This window comes from Typopeltis vanoorti, chromosome 8 (assembly GCF_054136105.1).
Source record: "Typopeltis vanoorti isolate ZY-2024b chromosome 8, IOZ_Tvanoo_1.0, whole genome shotgun sequence".
In the NCBI taxonomy this organism is placed as follows: Eukaryota; Metazoa; Arthropoda; class Arachnida; order Uropygi; family Thelyphonidae; genus Typopeltis; species Typopeltis vanoorti.
Window position 1 is genome coordinate 15,100,743 of NC_143556.1, and position 21,606 is coordinate 15,122,348.

The 21,606-nt window shown below is 34.5% G+C and overlaps 1 protein-coding gene across 2 annotated transcripts in view; it reads right to left on the reverse strand.

The window, feature by feature from the left end:
* Positions 1-21,606, reverse strand: part of sws (patatin like phospholipase domain containing sws) — a 945,916-nt gene that overhangs the window by 769,544 nt on the left and 154,766 nt on the right. For both annotated transcript variants that reach the window (XM_090396526.1, XM_090396525.1), the window contains exons 6-7: positions 15,304-15,463; positions 15,132-15,212 (exon numbers count right to left, since the gene is read on the reverse strand). In XM_090396526.1, the coding sequence (XP_090252652.1) occupies positions 15,132-15,212; positions 15,304-15,463 (241 nt within the window). The remainder of the gene's footprint in view (positions 1-15,131; positions 15,213-15,303; positions 15,464-21,606) is intronic.

Here is a 21,606-nt window from a genome sequence, read left to right on the forward strand (position 1 = left end):
CTTTTTTGCCAGGTATTCTCACAGAAAATTCCACTAAACAGGTGCAGTAGTTGATTCTTGGAAATCAGTAACAGATGTCTAATCATCTCATAATGTGTGTTATCTTGTCCAACAGCAACTGGATAGGGTTTAAGCAAAGCAGCTTTCATTTCTTCTTTTGGAAACAGTCTGTTGTAGTCTGTACCACTCAAAAAAAATAATTTTTCAGTTTTCCACTTTACACTTTTGGACAAGGAACTCTGGGGGAATAAGATGATGTTGCTGATGTTTTAGCAAAATTCTCCCTGAGAGTGCTATTGGTAAAGCAATTATGCCTTCATTATGTTCATAAATGGAATGCTGGTGGATAGCATATCTGCCCTTTCTTTTCTGTATTTTATCTCACACTTCTTTGCTATTGGTTGCTCTTGTTATGGAAGATGTGTATTGGATCCAGGATTCTGTTTAGCTTAGACAATAGATGTGTCTTGCTTGGACACATTTGAAAACAACGAGGTTTGTTGGTTTCCAAAACTAACTAGATGTTTTGGAAATTGTAGTTGTGGTAGCTTGTGCAAGATGCTCATATGCCTCACTGCATCGCTCATAGCCGTGTTGCAGAGTCAAATTCTGCTAGGAAAGAGAAGGTGAGCCAGTCAGCTTGCTTGGTTTTTCATCGTGATATCCATGATGTAGTACATGGTTACCCATGCAGAAAAGTGGACACCATCGGAAAATGGTAGCTCTCAAATAAGTTATCAGTGGAAAAAGGGAAATTGAGCATTTCACTGCCATGGACAATTAAGCCAATGGCAGTAAAGGTTGGGCAAGTATGTAAAAAGTATTACATGTTTAAGAAGTAGAGGTTGTTGTTGATCATACGGTCCACAACTCTTCCTCTGATATTAGTTCGGGCACTATCCCATAGAGTACTGTATTCTTTAAATTCCCTATTAAAAGTAAAGGTGTTTAAATACAATATGATGTCAAAGTCATCCTGAGAGATATCTGCAGCAGGAGTTAAGTACATGCACAGCATACTGTTAGATCTGACAGAGTGATAGCAACTGCTTCTACATTTGTATTAAGTGGGACTTGCCGGAAAGGGATACAGTTGCTCACAAAGATAACGTCTCCTCCATGACCAGATCTATCCCCATTCTGTCTTTATGAGTGAGGGCTATATTTCATAATGATGGATCATCACCACACTTCAAGTATGTTGCTTGGAATTCACCAAGTTCAGTGTAAGTGCCTCCACTCATACTTTGGACAAACAGGATGTTCAGTAAAAAAAAAAATGATTATAAGAATACTTATCTTATCAACAAATAAAAACCTAAAAAATCTGGTGCTCAGCATAAAGTGGACACTGATCACAATATCTTCTGTTCCAATACTCCCCTTTTTACATCAATGTTGGTTTAGGTTTGAGCAATTATTTAAAGGGACTGCTGAGCAATTCTACACAGCCCAAAGTGCAGAATGAATGTCTATTCATTGCCAAAATTTGGGAGAGTGCCATCCTCGTAAATGGCAAGCAATAGCATGCTTCCCTTCCTTCTCCCCCCACCCCTTAATATAATGCTATGTCATTCAATAATTTTATCTATTTTTTTTTTGCATTTCAAAATTATTCTAATTTTAGCTTTAACTGCATTCTCATTTTATTTTATAACTACCCATAGGCGACAATCCAGTACATGGCTCAGCTCTGAAAACATGATCTGCATTCTTTGTTCTAGCTTTACCTTGTGATTATACTGATGCACTGATAATGACTCATTAATTTCTGGCTGAAATGTTTGCAATCATAAAAATTTTCTTTATTCTTATGAATAGATGTGTAATAATTGATATCCAAATCCTATATGGGTTGCAGATAAAATAAGATTACAAAAATGCCACAGCCATACTGTGGCTATGGCACACAATAGCCATATTAAGGAAATACCGGGGGGGGGGGGGGGGGGGGGGGGGATAGAACACTGCATAAATACAAGTTCCAAGAGTCTTCCAGACTCTTGGAATTGTTAATCCATCATTCTTGTTGAGAGATTGCATGATCAATCAACATCTCACTAGTTTCTTTTAATTTTCTTTCATACCAAATTTTTGGTGCTGTGTAGGGACTAGGCATCTTTTCCAATTAATTCAGTGCTACATTTGAAGTAAGCATGGTTCGAAAGGCCTGTTTTTCCATAATGAAGAAATTCAATTTGTCATTCGTGTGTGTTTACCTTTTATTACTGGGATTGTGCATCCTCTTTTTACTGTGTAGTGAAAAACAGGATTTTATTATTTTACTAAAACAAATTTTTTAAAATTATTTTTTAAATTAAAATTATTCTGTTAACATGTCCTATAGACATGTTAACATGAAACCTTAAGGGTTAAAGATAAACTGTTTAATCTTTTGCTGCAGAGCTATGTTTACACTAGGGAAAGAACACTCTAGCAAAGCTGCATTAAACAAAGCGTACGTACACACACACACTCGTCAGTGATAGTGTACTGCTCTCACTAAAGATTATTTGAAGTTTTACAAATTATTTTATGTAAAAATTTTATATCTACATAATTCCATTATGATATATATATATATATATCATCATCATCATCATCAAATTCCTGCCATGTACCCTCAAGGGGTGTACAGGATATGACAGTACTACATGAAAAACATTACATCATTACTAACTTCCTATCTACAATTTTCCTCCAAATCAGTCTGTTACTTGAAAAGACTCCAACATTATCAGATCTTATATTTCTATCGTCTAAGGCACTTTGTACCGTATCAATCCACCTATATCTTGGTCTTCCTCTGGGTCGGTTTCCTGCCAACCTGGCAGAGAAAACTTGTTTTGCTAATCTTTCCTTTCCCATTCTATTTAAGTGACCATACCATCTGAGATTAGCTCTGCTAACGCATTCCTGGATGCTGACAATGTCAAGTTCTTTCCTAATATCCTCATTTTTAATATGATATTGCCATTGATGCCATCTGTTCACGCCTCTAATCTTTCTCAGGACTCTCATATCTGCGGTCTCTAGTCTTTGGTCAAGTGTTTTACTTCTAACCCAGCTCTCAGATCCATAAGTTAAAATTGGTTTGAACACAGTCTTGTATACAGCTAATTTAGTGTTCCGACTAATTTCTTTCTTATTCCATATGAATTTATTCAATTGACTTCCCACGATACCAGCTTTGCTGATTTTGTTGTCTATTTCTATATTTAGTTTACCATCTTCAGTAAAAATTGTGCCTAAGTAGCTGAAATGTTTTACTTGTTCCACAGGTTCTCCATTCACAACACAGTTGACATTTTCAATGATTCTGCCTATTTTCATTGTCTTTGTCTTTTTATTGCTGACCTTCATACCATATCTATTACAACAGCTATTCAATTTAGTCAGAGAACCTTGCAGACTTGTAGCGGATTTATTTAGAAGTATAACATCATCCGCATAAAGCAAAGAGCTGACATTAACATCTCCAATTTTGATATCAGGTTTAATACCACATTCCTTCATAATGTGATCCATATAGATAATGAATAACAGAGGGGATAATGTACATCCTTGTCTCACACCAGATTTAACATTAAACCATCTTCCTGTACTTCCTTCAATTCTAACTGCTGACTCACAACTCAAATAAAGACTAAGTATTGCTTGATATAATGCCCCATTGACACCATATAACTGCAGTGTATTGAATAGCTTCTCTCTTGGCACCTTGTCATATGCCTTTTGAAAATCGACAAAACTTAAATACAGATCTTTGTTATATTCCCATGCTTTCTCGACTATTTGTCGTAAAGTACAGATCTGATCCTGACAGCCTCTATTTGGCCTGAATCCAGCTTGTTCTTCACCAAGCTTTTATTCCACAATTCTTCTCAACCGTTTCTCAAGTATACTTGCATAGATCTTGCCAGGAACACTCAGTAGGGAAATACCTCTGTAATTCTCATATGCAGTTTTATTTCCCTTTTTATATATGGGTGCTATGAGAGCTCTACTCCAATCATCGGGAATTCGTCCCTCTGTCCAGGCTTTCTGAACTATGCAGTGCAGCCACTGTAAGACTCTTATACCACCATACTTCAGCATTTCTGGTCGAATATCATCTACCCCTGCTGCCTTTCCACATTTCAAGCCTTTGATGGCTTTTTCTACTTCAAGTATGGATATGTATTCCTGACTGCATGCCTGGTCAGTGTTTTTTATCACTGTGCTGTCATCACTGCTTGTTTCATTTAGCAGTTTTTCAAAGTAATTACTCCATACTTCAAGGATATCTTTTTCTCCTGTTTTCATGTCACCTTTATCATCTCTAATTCCTTTTACAGCACTCTTTCCTCCATTCCTAAGCTTCTTCAACAACTTCCAGAATATTTTGCCACCTTCTTGATATTTATTTTCTATATTCTTGCCAAAGTCCTCCCATGACTTTTGTTTAGCTAGTTTTACACACTGTTTAGCTTTCTTACATTTGTCTCTGTATTCTGTAAGAGTAAAAGCTGACTTATTTGCCAGGAACATTTGATATGCTTTCTTCTTTTCCTTCACTGCCTCTTTAACTTCCTGTGTCCACCAGGAAGTTCTGATTTTTTTATCTTTGCACACAACCTCACCACATGCCTCTCTGGCAGAATCAATCAATGTTTCCTTCAGAGTTTGCCACTGAATCTCCAAGGTTTGATTCCTGTTCTCAAACTCTTTCATTTTCTTTTCAATAATATTTCTGTATTTTAGTCTACAGTTTACATCTGAGAGCTGCTCAACTTTTATTCGCTTTAAAACTTTCTTACATGTTATTCTTTTCAATATGAAATTCAATTTTATCCTGCTCAAGACTAAATAGTGATCACTTCCAATTTCAAATCCTCTGTACACTCTGGTGTCCTGCACCAGGGAGAAAACATCACTATCAACAATAACATAGTCAATGAGACTTTTCTTATTCCTAGCCTCTTCTCTCCATGTGAATTTGTGCACATTTTTATGTTGGAACATGGTGTTAGTAATAACCAGTCCATGTCCTGAGCAGAAATCCAACAGATATTTGCCATTATTATTAGCTTTGCTCTTTTCTCCAAATTTTCCCAAAATATTTTTGTATGTCTCACAATCATTTCCTACTCTACTATTTAGATCCCCAACAAGGACCAACTTTTCCTTTTTCATTGTGTCAGTTGCTTTTTCTAAAGCCTCAAAAAATTCCTCCACTTCTACCTTAGTAGAACCTTCTGTGGGACCATAGGCACAAATAAGTCTCATTGTCCAGTTCCCCATTCTCATATTTGTCCACATTACTCTACTTGAGACTGACTGCCATTCAAGAAGATTAGCCTCGTATTTTGTGTTGAATACTATGGCTACTCCTTCTTTTCCTTGATTGTTAATGCCTGAATATAACATTTTGTATTTATTGCTCAGAAAGATCTCACCAGTTTTGGTCTTTTTTGTTTCAGTCACCCCTATTATGTCGATCTGGTACTTATCTAATTCCTCAGCTAGCTCCATTTCTTTGCCATTCAGGCTTCTTACGTTGATAGTACCGATCTTTAACTCTGGTGATGTTGAGTTGGGGTTTGTTTTCAGATTTGTTCCAGTAGCTGACTTTTCGCTGTTCGCCCTTATTCCCTGGCGAAAACAACGGGGGCCTTGTTTAACCGGGCGACGCCCCAGCCGGCATGAAATTTTGTCATGTTGTACCATCATTTTTTATTTTGGTTTAACCAATAAGAATACAATTTGGTCGGCTAAATCCCAAATTGCCAGCCCATCCTCGTTCGTTCAGTATCAAAGTAGATACCCAACAGGGTGCACCACGAGAAGGTGAGGATTGGACATTAGGTCAGAAGCCCTGGTCGGTTCTCCGCATTCCTTTAAAGGCTATGTGGATTTCTCCTCTCACTTATACAGCTTTGACCCTTAAGCACCCCATATATATATATATATATATATATATATATATATATATATATATATATATATATATATATATATTTTTTTTTTTTTTTTTTTTTTTTTTTTTTTTTTGTCAAATTGGATGTAATCCAATCTGCTTGATTTGCAATAAACAAATTTCTGTCAAAAGAGTAACATATCACAAAAAGAAATTTAAGCATTATAGTAGAAAGATTCATGAAGAAAAATTGTTAACCTATGCACTCAATTAGAGAATTGGCAGTTTTTAAAAAAACATACACAAAAAGTATGATGCTGCAGTTGCAGCTAACTACGTAATTGCAAATGAAATAGCCATTTCATCAATGTCCTTTTCAGAAGGTGAATTTGTTAAAATATGCATGAAGACTTCAGAGATAGTTTGTCATGAAAAATGGCAATTTTTTTCAGATATATCATTGTCAAGGAATACAATTGCAGAATGTATTATGGATATCTCCAAAAACTTAAACTATTCTTTTTTTTTTTTGCATTTTCCATTGCCATTGATGAAAGCACTGACATTACTGATGTGGCGCAGCTTTGTATATTTTTATTTAAGGTGTTGGTGAAGATATGTACATCATAGAAGAATTTGTGGAGCTTGTACCTCTGAAAGGCTAAACAACAGGGGAAGATATATTTCAATCTTTGGTTGTCACTTTAGATAAATTAAGCATAGACTGGAAACAGATGGTGAGTTTGACCACAGATAGAGCTCCACAAATGGTAGGCAGTGACTTAGGTAGTGTACAGATTAAAATCAAAATTGCAGGCTATAAATAAAGATCATCATCTAGACTATGTGCACTGCATTATACATCACAAAGTACTATGCTACAAAGCTCTCAAAATGGACCATGTTATTGTTATTGTCAATCAAATGTTGAAAGGGAATTTATTTCACTTTTGCTACCTTGAACTCACTCAAATATTCTCTCAATTATGAAGAAATATCCTTTGAAAAGTACAGCAATGTAATTTCTGATATAAGAAGAGACTTTCAAAAAAGTTCTTAGATTTAGATAAAATGAAAAAAAAATTCAATTAATTTTACATGTGTGCATGTCTTAAATCACTGACAATTTGATTTCTTTCTTAAGTGAGATCAATATTCCACATAGACTACCCTATCACAGTAATGTTCATTGGTTGAGAAAGGGTATTGCATTGAAATGCTTCTATGAATTGTTTGGTGAAATAAATGTTTTTATGAAAATGAAAGGGAAAAAATGCCTGAATTTGAAGATACTGAATGGATTCGAGATTTAGCTTTTATGGTTGACATTACTGGTCATTTGAATTATCTGAACCTAAAAATGCAAGGAAGTACTAAGTTAGTGACAGAACTTTCTTCATGCATCAAAGAATTTGAGATCAAGCTTGAGCTTTGGGCCAATCAAATGTTGAAAGGGAATTTATTTCACTTTTGCTACCTTGAAATCACTCAAATATTCTCTCAATTATGAAGAAATATCCTTTGACAAGTATAGCAATGTAATTTCTGATTTAAGAAGAGACTTTCAAAAAATGTTCTTAGATTTAGATGAAATGAAAATTAAAATTCTCCATTTTCCTGAATCCATTTTCAGTTGACATAGATATTGTGCCTAAAGAAGTCCAACTTGAAGTGATAAATATGAAGTGCGATTTAGCTCTTAAGGATAAGTTTTCAAAAGTAGACAAAAAACATTTTATCAGTATTTGGAAGATAAATATCTTGAATTCAAACTATTTTGTGCAAGAATAATGCCTATGTTTGGAAGTTCACATGTTTGCGAGCAGTTATTCTCTTGAATGCACATAAACAAATCAAAATATCATTCAAGAATAACTGATGACCATTTAAATGTGATAATGAAAGTCTCAACTACAAATCCTTCTCTCCAAACTTCAATATTCTGGTAGAAAAAAAGAGAAACCAAGTTTCAGAGGCTGCAGCAAAAATTAAGATTAAAAAAAAAAAATTTTATTTCTTATTATATATTTATAGTTTAATCCTTTATCCAAGTGTAAGCAAACCAAGTTTGCATCTGAAGTATCTTCAGGACTGGGGCAACTCGTGGTAAAGGTGTACAAAGCTTCACATCACTTCCCTTAGTATCCCATAATGCAAAGCACATCTCCTTGCAGACATGTATAATGCTATGCATTATGGAAAGGGTCACTACCCAGACTGGTTTTGACCTTTATTAAAGTCTCTTCAGTGGGAGCCAGACCCAGAGGTGATACCAAGGTTGAAGCAATGCAGAAGTCATATTTACCTATCACCTCTGGGTCTGGCTCCCACTGAAGAGACCTCAATAAAGGTCTAAACCAGTCTGGGTATTGATCCTTCTCTTAATGCACAGTATTATACATGTCTGCAAGGAGATGTGCTTTGCATTAAGGGAGATACTAAGGCAAGTGAAGAGAACTTATACCACCTTTACCACGAGTTGCCCCAATCCTGAAGATACTTCAGGCGAAAACTTAGATAAAGAATTAAACTAAATATATAATTTATAGTCTAACCAAGTGGGAAAAAACTTCCAACATCTTTCTCTAATCCAGAGTAATTTAATAAAGTGTGACACCTTTTGGCAACTCATATAGGTAAATATGACTTCTGCATTGTTTCAACCTTGGTATCACCTCTGAGTCTGGCTACCACTGAAGAGATCTCAATAAAGGCCAAAAGAAACCGGTCTGGGTAGTGACCCCTTCCCATAATGCATGGCATTATACATGTCTGCAAGGAGATGTGCTTTGCATTATGGGATACTAAGGCAAGTAATGAGAAGCTTTGTCCACCTTTACCATGAGTTGGCCCAGTCCTGAAGATACTTCAGACACAAACAGAAGAACAAGAGGTCATCCCTGCAAATTAAGGAAAAGTGTGGTTAACAAGGGTGTAAGAATGAGGTTTTTCGCCTGGAGGGTGGTGAATGAATGAATTGCATTGCCTGACTCACTTGTGAGTTTTTCCGTCTGTAAATTAATTCAAGAACAGATATGACAGATATTGTTTTGATAGTTTGGGTCTCCCACAATGAGTCTACTGATTCCATGAAGATACCAGTAATAATAATAATAATAATAAATAATAATAAAAACTTGGTTTGCATACACTTGGATAAAGGATTAAACTAAATATATAATTTATAGTCTAGCCAAGCGGGGGAAAAAAACTTCCAAAAACTTTTATTTCTTTTTGCCTACATAAAAAATATCTAAAAAACCAATACTTAAAAACCAATTATTCTTAAAAACAGGGTTTTTAAGAATAATTGTCCTTATCTGGCCTGTGAGATCTAGTTTATGCTTCAATGCAGCACACGAAGCCAAACAAATTTGACACTCCTGTTATAGGTGCACTGGATTTTGGATACCCTTGGGTGAGCAAGATAGAGAAGAGGATCTTTAGATAGGCTAAGTATGCTTTTTTAACTTTTTTGAGTAGTTTGAATGTTGCCTTAATATTACATTAATGCAGTGCTCTTTTTTTTTCTTTTTCCTAATTTTTCCCAATATTTTCCTAATGTACTGTATGGCCATAGAATTTTTGTAATTTTTTCAACCTTTAGTAGTATTTATTCTCAAGGATTCCATGAACTGCTTTTCTGTTGCAGATGTTCTTTATGAGAATATCTGCAACAGAAAATTCATTTCATATTCATTCTTCAGCACCTGCTCATCAGAGCAAACTGTCAAGGCTCTGTTTGAGGGTACTGATGGGCTGAATGGTGATATGAGATTTTTTTTGCGTGTGTGTGGGGGGGGGGGGTATCGTAAAGCAAGAAGGACAGACAGCCTGAGGGAAGACATGTGACAAGTGTGTCTAGAAAATTCAGCATTCTCAAACAGAGCCCTAACAATTTGCTCTGAAGTACAAGTGCTGAAGATCATTCTTTACATTTCATATTCATATATATGAAATTATAAACAAAATCTTTAATAAAGGGGGTACAGCAGAAAGAGTTCACAGGATCCTTCACAGTAATGCTACTAAAGAAGAAGAAAAAAAAGGAGATGGAATACTGCATAAATACAATATTAAGACAACATTCAAATTACTCACAAAATTAAAAACAATACTCGGTTCATCTAAAGAAACCCCTTGCTTATTCCTTGCCCACCAAGGGATAAAACAAATACAGTGTACCCGTAATTCATCCTACATAAGGGGAAAACAGGATGCACAATCCCAGTAAAAATACATGAACATGAATGAACATATCTTTCCTAGTTTTAAATAAAGTAACTGAGTGTGTGTTTTTGTCTTCCTTGGTAGTGGCTGCTGTACACATGTTGCTCAAATAAGTAATTTTTTAGCAGATATTAGCGATATTGTTATACATAATTGGTGGTATTTTGTTTATTTTTAACTGTTAATAAAATCAATGGCATAACAAAAAAAAAGTTTCTGAAAGTATATTGTGTAATAATAGTAATGCATATGAGAAACATGCTGATCACGACATCGATGTTGACTGATATCAACGTGTGGAATTTAGTGTGATGTAGCATGGGTTTAATGTATTTGTTGCTGAAAATGAATGGTTTCTGGTATGATAGCGAGAATGGAGAAAATATTTGCCAGAAATGTCTCTTAAGTGAGTGTAAGAAATGCAAGTCATGTCATGAGCAAAAGAATGAAGTGACTGATATTATGATAAGGCAGGATTGAAAGTGTTGCGGAGAATGTAGCAAAAGCAGTGAATGATAGTGCATGAAATACAAATGCAAGTTTGAAGGAAGTGGTTGAAAGTAATAATGTACATGATGAGATGCTAGCACAGAAAGAAACTACACGCTATCGCAAAATCCTTCTCAGGACAAAACATGAGCTCAAGTGACTGGAAAATGATTGGCATGTGATATAGAAAGACAGAGAATGAAATAAAGAGTGAATGTGAAAAGCATAAAAATGCAAGAAACTGGGAGAAAACAGATAATATTGTATGGGGATTCGATGATAATAAGTATACATAACGAGAAAGTGACAGAAGCATGTTTTCCAGGTGAAAAGATAAAAGATGTTAGTGAAGCTTTAAGTTTGCAGAAGAAAGAAGAAACAAATTAATGGTTTTGGCAGGCACAAATGATTTGAAAGGTGAGAAACATGCAATGAGAAAAGATATGAAAGAGTTGTTAGAAGAAGCAAAAATCAAGAGTAAGAAAATAAAGAGAGTGAGTCTGCTGCCTCAATATGATAGAATAGAATTGGGAAGAAAGGCCATGATTGCAATGAGTGAATGAAAAGATTGTGCAGGAGAAATGGCATACAGTTTATAGATGTGTGGAGTAAATTTGATGGACATAACAACCTGAAAATGCATGATGGACTGTACTTAAATGGTTCTGAAGTTAGATGCTTGAAGAAAGTGTTCAGTGAGTTTGATAGTGCAAAATCAAGGAAAGTAGAGATACTGCGGGAAAGCAATCAAGCATGTATCTAGCCAGACCTAGGATAGATAAGTATGAGTACAGAAATGATTATCAAGAGCTTGGTGCAGTTTCCCAGGTTTCAAATCTGAATGGGCAGGTAATGACATTATATAATATCAGTTCATGAGCAGTTCATAAAGGTCTTTCATTCTTGTGAATGTGACTTCATGGAGATTGGAGCAGTTGATGATGGGAAGGAGAGACTGACTGTAAGTGAGCAAGAAGTGTATGGGGAGTTGAGCAAACTTGAGGTTAATAAGGCTCTGGGACTTTATAATATATCACCACGTATTCTGAAGAAATGTGCCATGGAGTTGACACCATGAAATCTGCCTTGACATACTGTTTTAATATGAGTCTTGCACTGGGTCAAGTTCCAAAGGAGTGGAAGGAGAGCAAGATTGTGCCTCTTCATAAGGGAGATGATAGAACTCAAGCATCAAATTATAGGTCTATCTGTGTGTCAGGTGTTGTGGTTAAATTGTTGGAGAAGTTGGTGTGACCTAGGATCCAGAATTGGGTTGACAACAATGGAATTATCTTTCATGGACAGCATGGATTTGCTAAAGAAAGGTCATGTTTTAGTAATCAAGTTACTTATTACAATAAGGTAATGGCTTCCTTGAACAGAGGAGAGGGATACACAGTGGTATACTTAGGTTTCACAAAGGCTTTTGATAGATTACCACATGATAAGTTGATAGTCAAACTAGAGCTGATGGCGTTGGATGTTAGATTATTGCATTGGATTGGAGACTGGCTATCTGATAGGTATCAGCAAGTTGTGTATGGGGAGCAATATCCAGGAAGAAGAAAGTCGCTATTGGTGTGCCTCAGGGTCCTGTTTTAGGACCATTACTGTTTAACTTGTATGCTAATGATATTGGCAAAGACTTGGATGGGGATATTCAGTTGTTTGCAGATGATGCAAAGTTGGGATGAACTATGAAGAGTAGGGAAGAAGATGTGGCTTTACAAGAAGACTTGAATAAATTGAACGATTGGGCACGGAAATAAGGATGCGAGTTCAATGTTGCAAAATGTAAGGTTTTAAAATTTGGGAAACCAAGATGGGATGTAGAATTTATCCTTGGTGGGGATATATTGTTGGAGGCAGAGGAAATAAGAGATCTTGGGGTGATAGTGGATAACGATCTGAAGTTTAGGGGACATTGCCAAAATTGTGAGGACAACAAAGAATTCTGGGAATCATGTGAAGGACACTGACTTGTAGAAGTAGGGAGATTTTTGTTCCATTATATAAGGCTTTGATTAGGCCACACATGGACTATTGTGCCCAGATTTGGTCACCTGGTTTTCAAAAGGACAAGGAGATGCTGGAAAGGGTCCAGAGGCAACTGACTAATGTAGTTCCTGACCTCTGGAATGTCGAATATGAGGAAAGGTTGAGAAGATGCAATTTACAGAGTCTAGTGGATAGGAGGAAGAGGGGAGGTATGATACAGATCTACAAGTTAGTAAGGGGTTGTTATAGGATCAATTTTGAAGAGGTTCTACAGAAAAACAGTGGGAGATCAGGGGAGAACCAGAGGTCATCCCTGGAAGCTGTATAAGGAGGGCATGGAAAGCAGATTGTTTTGCATGCAGAGTTGTGAATGATTGGAATGCCTTGTCTGAGAGTGTGGTGTCTACAGAGAATTTGAGTGTGTTTAAGGTGGGGTATGATGAGCTGTGTATATGATAAAAGGATCTCCTAGATGAGTCTGACTCCATGGGGGTCTTGGGGTAATAATAAGGGTAAATGTGGGCCCAAGGGGAGGTTAAAATGCATGTACCCAAATGCCCAAGGTACCAGAAATAAAGGAGAGAAGTTTTTAGCACTGATCAGCTCAACTTGCAAACAGTTACTAGCATCAGCGAGACCTGGTTGTCAGAGAATGAGGTAATTACAGGGATAGAATGTAATGGATATTTATTTTCAGAGAAGACAGAAGAAATAGGGTAAGAGGAGGAGTATAATTAATAATATCTGAAGATCTTCAACTCTCTCACCCCCCTCTCTCTCTCTCTCTCTCTCTCTCTCTCTCTAGACCAGTGATTCTCAACCACTGTGTCACGGCACTTTGGTGTACCGCAAGATTTTTTAAGTGTGCCACCACTGCGAATACCCATACATAAGTGCCGTCAGACAAGTCAGAAAAAATTGTTCATTACTTTCCAAATTTAGAAATAAAAAAATCTGATTGGATTCGGAATCCATTTGTGATAAACGACACATCGGTGTATGAACTAACTTTGAAAGAAGAAGAAGAACTGATTTCTGTATGTAATAATCGAGATTTAATTTCAAAACATTCAGAAGAATCAATTAATTCGTTCTGGATTAATCTTAGATACGATTATCCAACAATATCACAAAAAGCTTTTAAGTGTGTTATTACAATTTTCCACATCTTATTTGTGTGAATTCGGATTTTCAGCTTTGACCGATATAAAAATGAAAAAAAGATCCAGACTTTTAAATCTGGATCACGAAATGAGAGTAGCATTATCATTTATATGCCCAAATATACATTAAGTTATCAAAAAAAAACATGCTCAAATTTTGCATTAAATGTAATTTATTATTAAATAAACATTTTGTTTACTTTGTAATGCAATTTCATTTTATATTTTATTGCAAATTATTATTGTATGCTATTTTTACAAAATATATTATAGGTACATGAATTAATTAACCAAGTAAAATTCTTTTAAATTTATCTTATTGTTAGTGTGCCGCCAAATTTTAAAATTATTAAAAGTGTACCGTGACGAAAAAAAGGTTGAGAATCACTGCTCTAGACAAACATATCATGGCTCATCTCATTAATGTCCAAAGAGTAGGTTCCCCCTTTCACTCTATTTTTGTCAATATTGCTTTAGGCTGAACAACCATTAACCCTAAACAAACTAATCTTAAAAAAACTTAGGGCTATCTGGAATTTTGCACAAAAGAATTATATTAATTTGCAATCCATTTATCATGAAATCACTTCATTCCATATCAAAGATGTTCACATTTTTTTGTTGCATTTTCTGTAGGTAATAACACAGTTACTACTCATGCGAATTATCACCATTATATATCCCACATTTCCCTTCTATCAAGTTAACGCACATGCAACTGCTATTCATTCAGAATTCACTGTAAATTCACACAACAGATTTTACTTCCTCTTTGCTCATTCTCTATACTGCTTTTACTTTACAAAAAGATCCCTTTATTGGTGTGTGTGTGTGTGTGTGTGTCCTAAAAGAAGTACAACATATGATATTTAAATTAAAACAGATGAACATACGACATATGACAAATGTCAATTCAAAAGACCAACAAAACACTTGTGTTTACATTCTAAAAATCACATAATGATAAAGTCAAAAATAATGAGAATCACTTATGTAAAAAGAAATAAGACAAATAATTAATAGCAGAAATTATGCTGGAAAAACTTTCCTGCATTTTTTACACTGTTTAAAAACTACATATACAACATAGTTCTTTGCAACATCATGCTGTATTATATTTCTCTGAAATAACATGGGTTACTAGGAGTAGTTTACTACAACTATCAAGAATAATTTAATTTCAGAGTGTTTCATATTATAACATGCTGTAAAGTAAATACTGAACACTGAAAATAAATTACTTTCATAATGAAAATTAAATATAATTCTTGTCTAATAGTCATTTTAATCTCAGATAAATATGTTGTATCTTCTCTCAAAATGTTCAAATTCACATTAAAATGAATGCTTACTGTTAGTACTTCCATTACACTTAAGAGACTTGCAATACTTTCTCCTGGGCAAACTTCTTTTAAATTTAATTCAGTACCATCCTAAAAGAAGAAAAAAAAAGCAATGGAAAATGGTCTTAAATTGCAATTAATTATTTTACAGTACTTAAATGTTTTAATAATACATTCTTACCGGCTCAGTAACATAAACAGCAAGTGTGCCAGTCTGCACAACATAAATACTATCATCTGGATCTCCAATATAAAATAACAGCTGTTCAGAAGGAATTTGAATAGTTTCAATATGCTTGCACAGTTCCAGGAACAAAGGTTTTTCAAAAAAACCAAACACCCTGCAAAAATAAAATACAGTATTCAATTTTAATTATATGCAATGTATAATATTTCATTTTCATTTCTTAATGGAAATGCTTGACAAAGTAAGTGGTGGAAATCTACTCACAAACCAAATATAAATTGGAAAGATAACATTACTTCTCCCAATTTTGGAAAGTAATTTTTTTTAATTTTATTAATAACTTAATAGGATTTAAGACCCAGCTCATTATCTAATGTTACTTGTGAATCATTTTTTAATGCTCATTTTTCTTAGTTGTCTTTCTCTACATCTATTTACTTTTATTTCTTATCATAGTGGAAAGATCAGGGCTTCCATTGTTCAAGGTTGTGCACTGTATAAGGGCACAACATATAAGGGAGTACCATTCACATCATAGACATCTTTATACTGAACATTTTTTGTATTTTTTATTGCAACTTTCATGACTCAAAAGATGGATGATATTTATTATAATTTTCCAGCAGATGGCAGTAAAGTGTCTTGTTCAAGCAGTCAATATATATTGTTTCCATTTCAACTTACAAAGCAGGAATCTGATAATCATGATCTTTGAGTGATATGCTGATCAGCGAGTATCTTAAGATTTTTTTTTAAATCTTGAACAATGGTTAAATTTGACATTTCATAATACACTTATACTGTCTGTTTCTTTACACCCAGAATGGTATACTGCTAAGTTTCCACTTTCATTATGACATGAATCACTATAAAATAACTAATTCGTTTGTAGTAAATGAGTACACAGATATAAAATATAAATTAGAGATTACTGTGCAATAATCTGCTAATTATAGCAATTGTTTATTTATGAAAATTTTATCAGTACAAAAAATTAATGGTTAAAATATGGCATCTCGCTACATATTTAACATGTTACAAATTCTAAGATAAAATACTAAACTGATTTATTTCTCTCTCCAGTGTTGGAAATAAAATAAATAATAAATAAAAATTATCAAGATCAGAAAAGAGAAAATGGAAAGCCATTAAAAATGAAAATGAAAGAAAATTATTCAGATCACTGAATAAATTTCTGAAGAAAACAGACTTCAGAACTACTAGTTTCAACAAAATGTAGCACATCACCGATGGAGCAGGGCATAAGCTTCCATACTAACCATGTGAAGAATTTCAAGAAAACACTGAAAAGAAAAATCTGAAGAATCTATTAAGTCAAATATACTTTTTGCAAATCCAGGTGTATGGTCACGTTACTTAAATATAAAACAAGACACGTGTTGAAAATTATCCATCTCAAGTATAAATCTTAACTATCAAAATATCAGTCCAAGCAGGAAGTTTTTGGAAACTTATTAGATGTGTATTCTTCCAAATGATCAAAAATCATTAGATCATGGCTACTTTATTTTTACAATATAAATTAAAGATGCCAGGAAATTATACTCTTGGTTTCATCCTTTATCCAAGTATATAGAAGTTTGTGGGTGAAGTAACTTCGTGACTGGGCTACTTGTATATAGAGGCTAATGACTTCACATCGATTGCCTTAGTATCCATCCAATAATGCAAGCACATATTCTTACAGACAAGTTTAATGCTATGCATTATGGGAAGGGTCACTACCCAGAAAAGGTTTGGCCTTTATTGCGGTCTCATTAGTGGGAGCCAGACCCAATACCTCCAAACATTTGTGTATTGTGCACTCTTTGGGCATTGAAAAATCAACCAAAGAATGAGAATGGGTATAAAGATTGGCAGCAATTATCCCATATTATTAGAAAACATGAAGAAAATAAAATACATCAACAATAGTGTTAATTAGACAAAACTGAAATTAATTTTAAAAAAATAATAACATACAGTTGACCTTTGAACAATGCAGGTGTTAGGGGGTACCGACCCCCTACAGTCGAAAATACGCATATAACTTTCGACTCCTCAAAAACTTAACTACTAATAGCCAACTGTTGACTGGAAGCCTTACCGATAACATCAAAAGTCAATAAATACAGGTATCCCTCGATTAATGCAGTTAATTAATCCCTCGATGTTACTGCATATATATCAAAATTGCGTTAATCAAATCTAATAATCAATGGTAAAAATTACAATTCTTCCATGATCGATTACTGTATTAATAATTTGTTTTATATGGTACTCTTTTAGGAATGATAAAAAATGAATGCAAAGTAAATGTTTAATAAATATTTATACCTACATTATTTACTGCAATTTTTTTTTTTTTTTAATCAAAAAAAGTTATCAAGAGTCATTCGAACAGTTTTAGTTTTTTTTTTTCTTATCAGCATAAATTCTACGATAACAAGCAAAATGACTCTCCAGACCTCGGCAAATAAGTAATAAAACATAAAGAAAAAAACACTGCAAATATAATACAGGATGGTACAAATTAAGTGGATATTGAATCCAATATTATTTCACAGCCGAATATAGAAACTACAAGCGTTTCGTGACGAATATATAGAAACTATAAAAGTTTCGGTGGATGCAAGCATAAGCAACCTTTCAGGACGGGGGCAACTCGTAGTAAAGGTGGAGTAAGCTCCAGATCACTTTCCTTAGTATTTTCCATAATGTAAAGCATATCTCCTAGAGGAGATGTATGATAAATAAACCTTTGGCTCTCTATTTCAGTAATACATGATGGTTTATTTATTTTCAGTTACAATCTAGAAATTATTGAACAAAGAATAAAAAAAAAACTAAACCAATGATATACTGACATCGATGGTCGCAATATCTCTCAGATACAATTTACTGTAAAATATCAGAAATCATTACATAACATATGTTAAACCAAACTGACAGCAAAAAACAGTGCGGAATTTCACTTGTAACATATGAATGCACAGCTACTCATGACCTCCAAGCTATACACTGAATTGTGTAAGAATATTTATATTAAACATTTTTCATGTATCTGTCAGATCAGCTGCGAGCTCCGGAGGGTTAAAGGTGCATTAATCAAAACTCTTGTCACGTATATCAAGGGATTGCCACAATTAATTTCGCCATGTTAAGCAAAACCACGTTAAGCAAGGGATACCTGTACATATTTTGTATGTTATATGTATCATATATTGTATTCTTAGAATAAAGTAAGATATGGAAAAGAAAATGTTATTAAGACAATCATAAGGAAGAGAAAATACATTTACAGTATTGTCTTTATTGATACTGTAAGTTTAGGTCGTCTGTTTACAAGATGAATCATCTGGCAGTACCTACATCAATATTGTTTTATATGATACAAAACACTGTAGATGTTGTAAGTGTTATAAACACTAGACATCAAAAATGAAAAGATAATGTGAAAATGATGTTCATATTTATTTACAGGTATAACGATTCATGCATTGATAATAAAGCAGCAGCAATATGATTGCTTTATGGGTAGCCTAACCTATACACTAATGAATGAATTGTTATAAAAATTTTATTTTATGCTAATTAAATTAAATTAATTAATAACAGTTAATTTTATATAGTCATGATTTAGAACTGCATCTTTACGTTTGTTCGCATTTCTTTCAACTGCGAATGGCATCATGTACAATCTGTAAGTGTTTGTATGCATAAGATTGATAAATTTTAACTTTATAATAGATTTGTGCATATTTTATGGTAGCAAATGATAAAATAGATTAGTATTTATATATACTTTATGCTTTCATGCCATACCTAATTTTTTCTTAATGTTTTCGATACTTCTAAGCTATGATTCACTAGCGAGTTTTTACAAATTGTGGCAAATCTCCAAAAAATTTTCCAATATTATTTATTGAAAAAAAATTCATGTATAAGTGGACCCACGCAGTTCAAACCTGTGTTGTTCAGAGATCAATTGTGTATAACTATCAATGCTGCAGAACATAAACAATGTGAAAATGAGAAAAAAATACTAGTGTGCTGCATCGAATACATAATACCAGTGATTCAATTTTTGACGAGGCAAGCATTCATCATCTCAAGAAACATGAGATTGATAATGAGAATTTTCATTTGGAAACCAGAGCAAAATTTAATAGCACTAAAGTAGAACAATTATGCTTTACATGAAGAGTGACACCAAATATTATTAAGCATTTAGGTTGGTGAGATGGATAGGAGGGTGGTTGACGAAGAGAAGATATCAAAGAGTAGTTTATTCAGGAGTAGTCCAAAGGAAGGCCTGTAACTAGTGGCATGCTGCTGGGTTCTGTTCTTGGACAGCTACTGTTTAATTTGTTCATTAACGATATAGAGAAGGATCTGAGAGGAACTGTTCAGTTATCTGCCAATGATGCAAAGTTGGGTAGAGCAATAGTTAATACACATGATGTCAAAATTTTGCAGGATGATTTGGATAGATTGGCAGACTGGGCTAAGCAGAATGGATGTCAGTTTAATGTGGAAAAGTGTAAGGTTATGCATTTCAGAGTGAAAAGATTACCTGATGTATACCACACATTGGTGGAATTGTACTCCATGAAATTGATGAAGCCAGAGACTTGGGAGTGTGTGGATAGAGAGTTAAAGTTTAGTGGGCACATAGCAAAAATGGCTAAAGCAGCTCATCAGATCAATTGGTTACTGAAGAATACTTTGATGAACAGAGACAAGTGGGTTATTGTTCCTCTTTATCGAGCCTTGATAAGACCCCCATTTTGACTACTGCATGCAGATCTGGGCACCAGGGTTTCTTGGTGATGAGGAGGTGGAGAAGATCCAGAGGCAAGTGACCAAGATGGTGGCTGGTCTATGGAATGAACCTTACAAGAACAGGTCGAAGATTTGTGAGTTACAGAAACTGGTTAATAGGTGGAAAAGGGATGATATAATTGGGACATACAAATTACTGAGGGGTTTTTATAAAATTAATTCAGAGGAAAATTTTCAGAACAGGTGTGTTGGTGGAAGAACTACAGGCCATCCATGGAAACTGAGTAGGAATGTAGTAAGCAAGGGTGTTAAAACTAGATTTTTTTGCTTGGAGAGTAGCGAGTGAGTGGAATAGGTTGCCAGAGTCTGTCAGTAATGAAAATAATGAAATGCAAAACCAAATTATTATAGCAGATGCAATGAAATCATTTTGAATAATGTAAGAAATGTTAAATATTACTCAGTTATGTTAGATCATGTTAGATACAAACCCTGATGCAAACCATGTAGAACAGGTAATTATTATTGGATTTGTGGATTTCAAAAATAAATATTTCTAGATGCAAACATTTGTGAGGATGTAGTCCAGTAGATGGCATGACTGGAGAAGGATTATATAATTCTTAATAGATCACTTACAAAAACTAAATGCAGGCAAAAAAGAATTTAAAGGACCACATATGGTAATGCTCCAGATGTGTGGTAAATATAACTGACTGCTACACACAATTCTTGAAAAAAAATTCTAAAGCATTCTACATATTCCTTGTTCTGTTTCTTCTTTCAGGCTCCTCCAGTAGTCAGCAGCTGCTTGTTCACATTCCACTCTGTATGATTTCTCCAGTCATCCAGTAAGCCTCTATTCTCCATCACTTTCCATGTAGCCCTTGGTCTTCCTCTTTTTCTCCTTCTGGGGGTGACCAGTTCATAATTCTCAAAGGCTATCATTCTTCTGTTATTCTCTAGACTTGTCCATATGACTTCTTAGCACATGCCTCTATCTTCTCCATAACAGGCTGTTCAGCTTTCATCTCTGTTCGATTATATGCATTTCTAGACAATTTACACAGGTAGATCTCATACTTTGTCCAAAGTAATCCATTTCCACAACTTCTGGCTATCGGGAGTGTCAAACACTTACATTCATAGATCATTATGCTCTCTATAATCACATGATACAGCATCTTCTTAGTTTTCCTTAAGACCTTATAACTCGATAAATATCATTCATGGTTCAAACAGCTTCTCGTGTCTCTCCTGTTCAAAACAATGCCCACAACCCACTGGCCGGACTTGTGCATTATGGAGTCAAGATATTTGAAGGCATCCACAGATTTTACAGTCCCCCATCTCTAACTCAAGATCTTTTGTGCTATCACCTCCAGCTACTAGGTACTTGGTTTTTAACAACTTCCAGGTCCCCAATGTTTATATGTATCCAACAATTTCCTCATCTGGTATTCTACATCCTATGTGAGAATAACCCAGTCATCAGCAAAAAGAACAGAATGT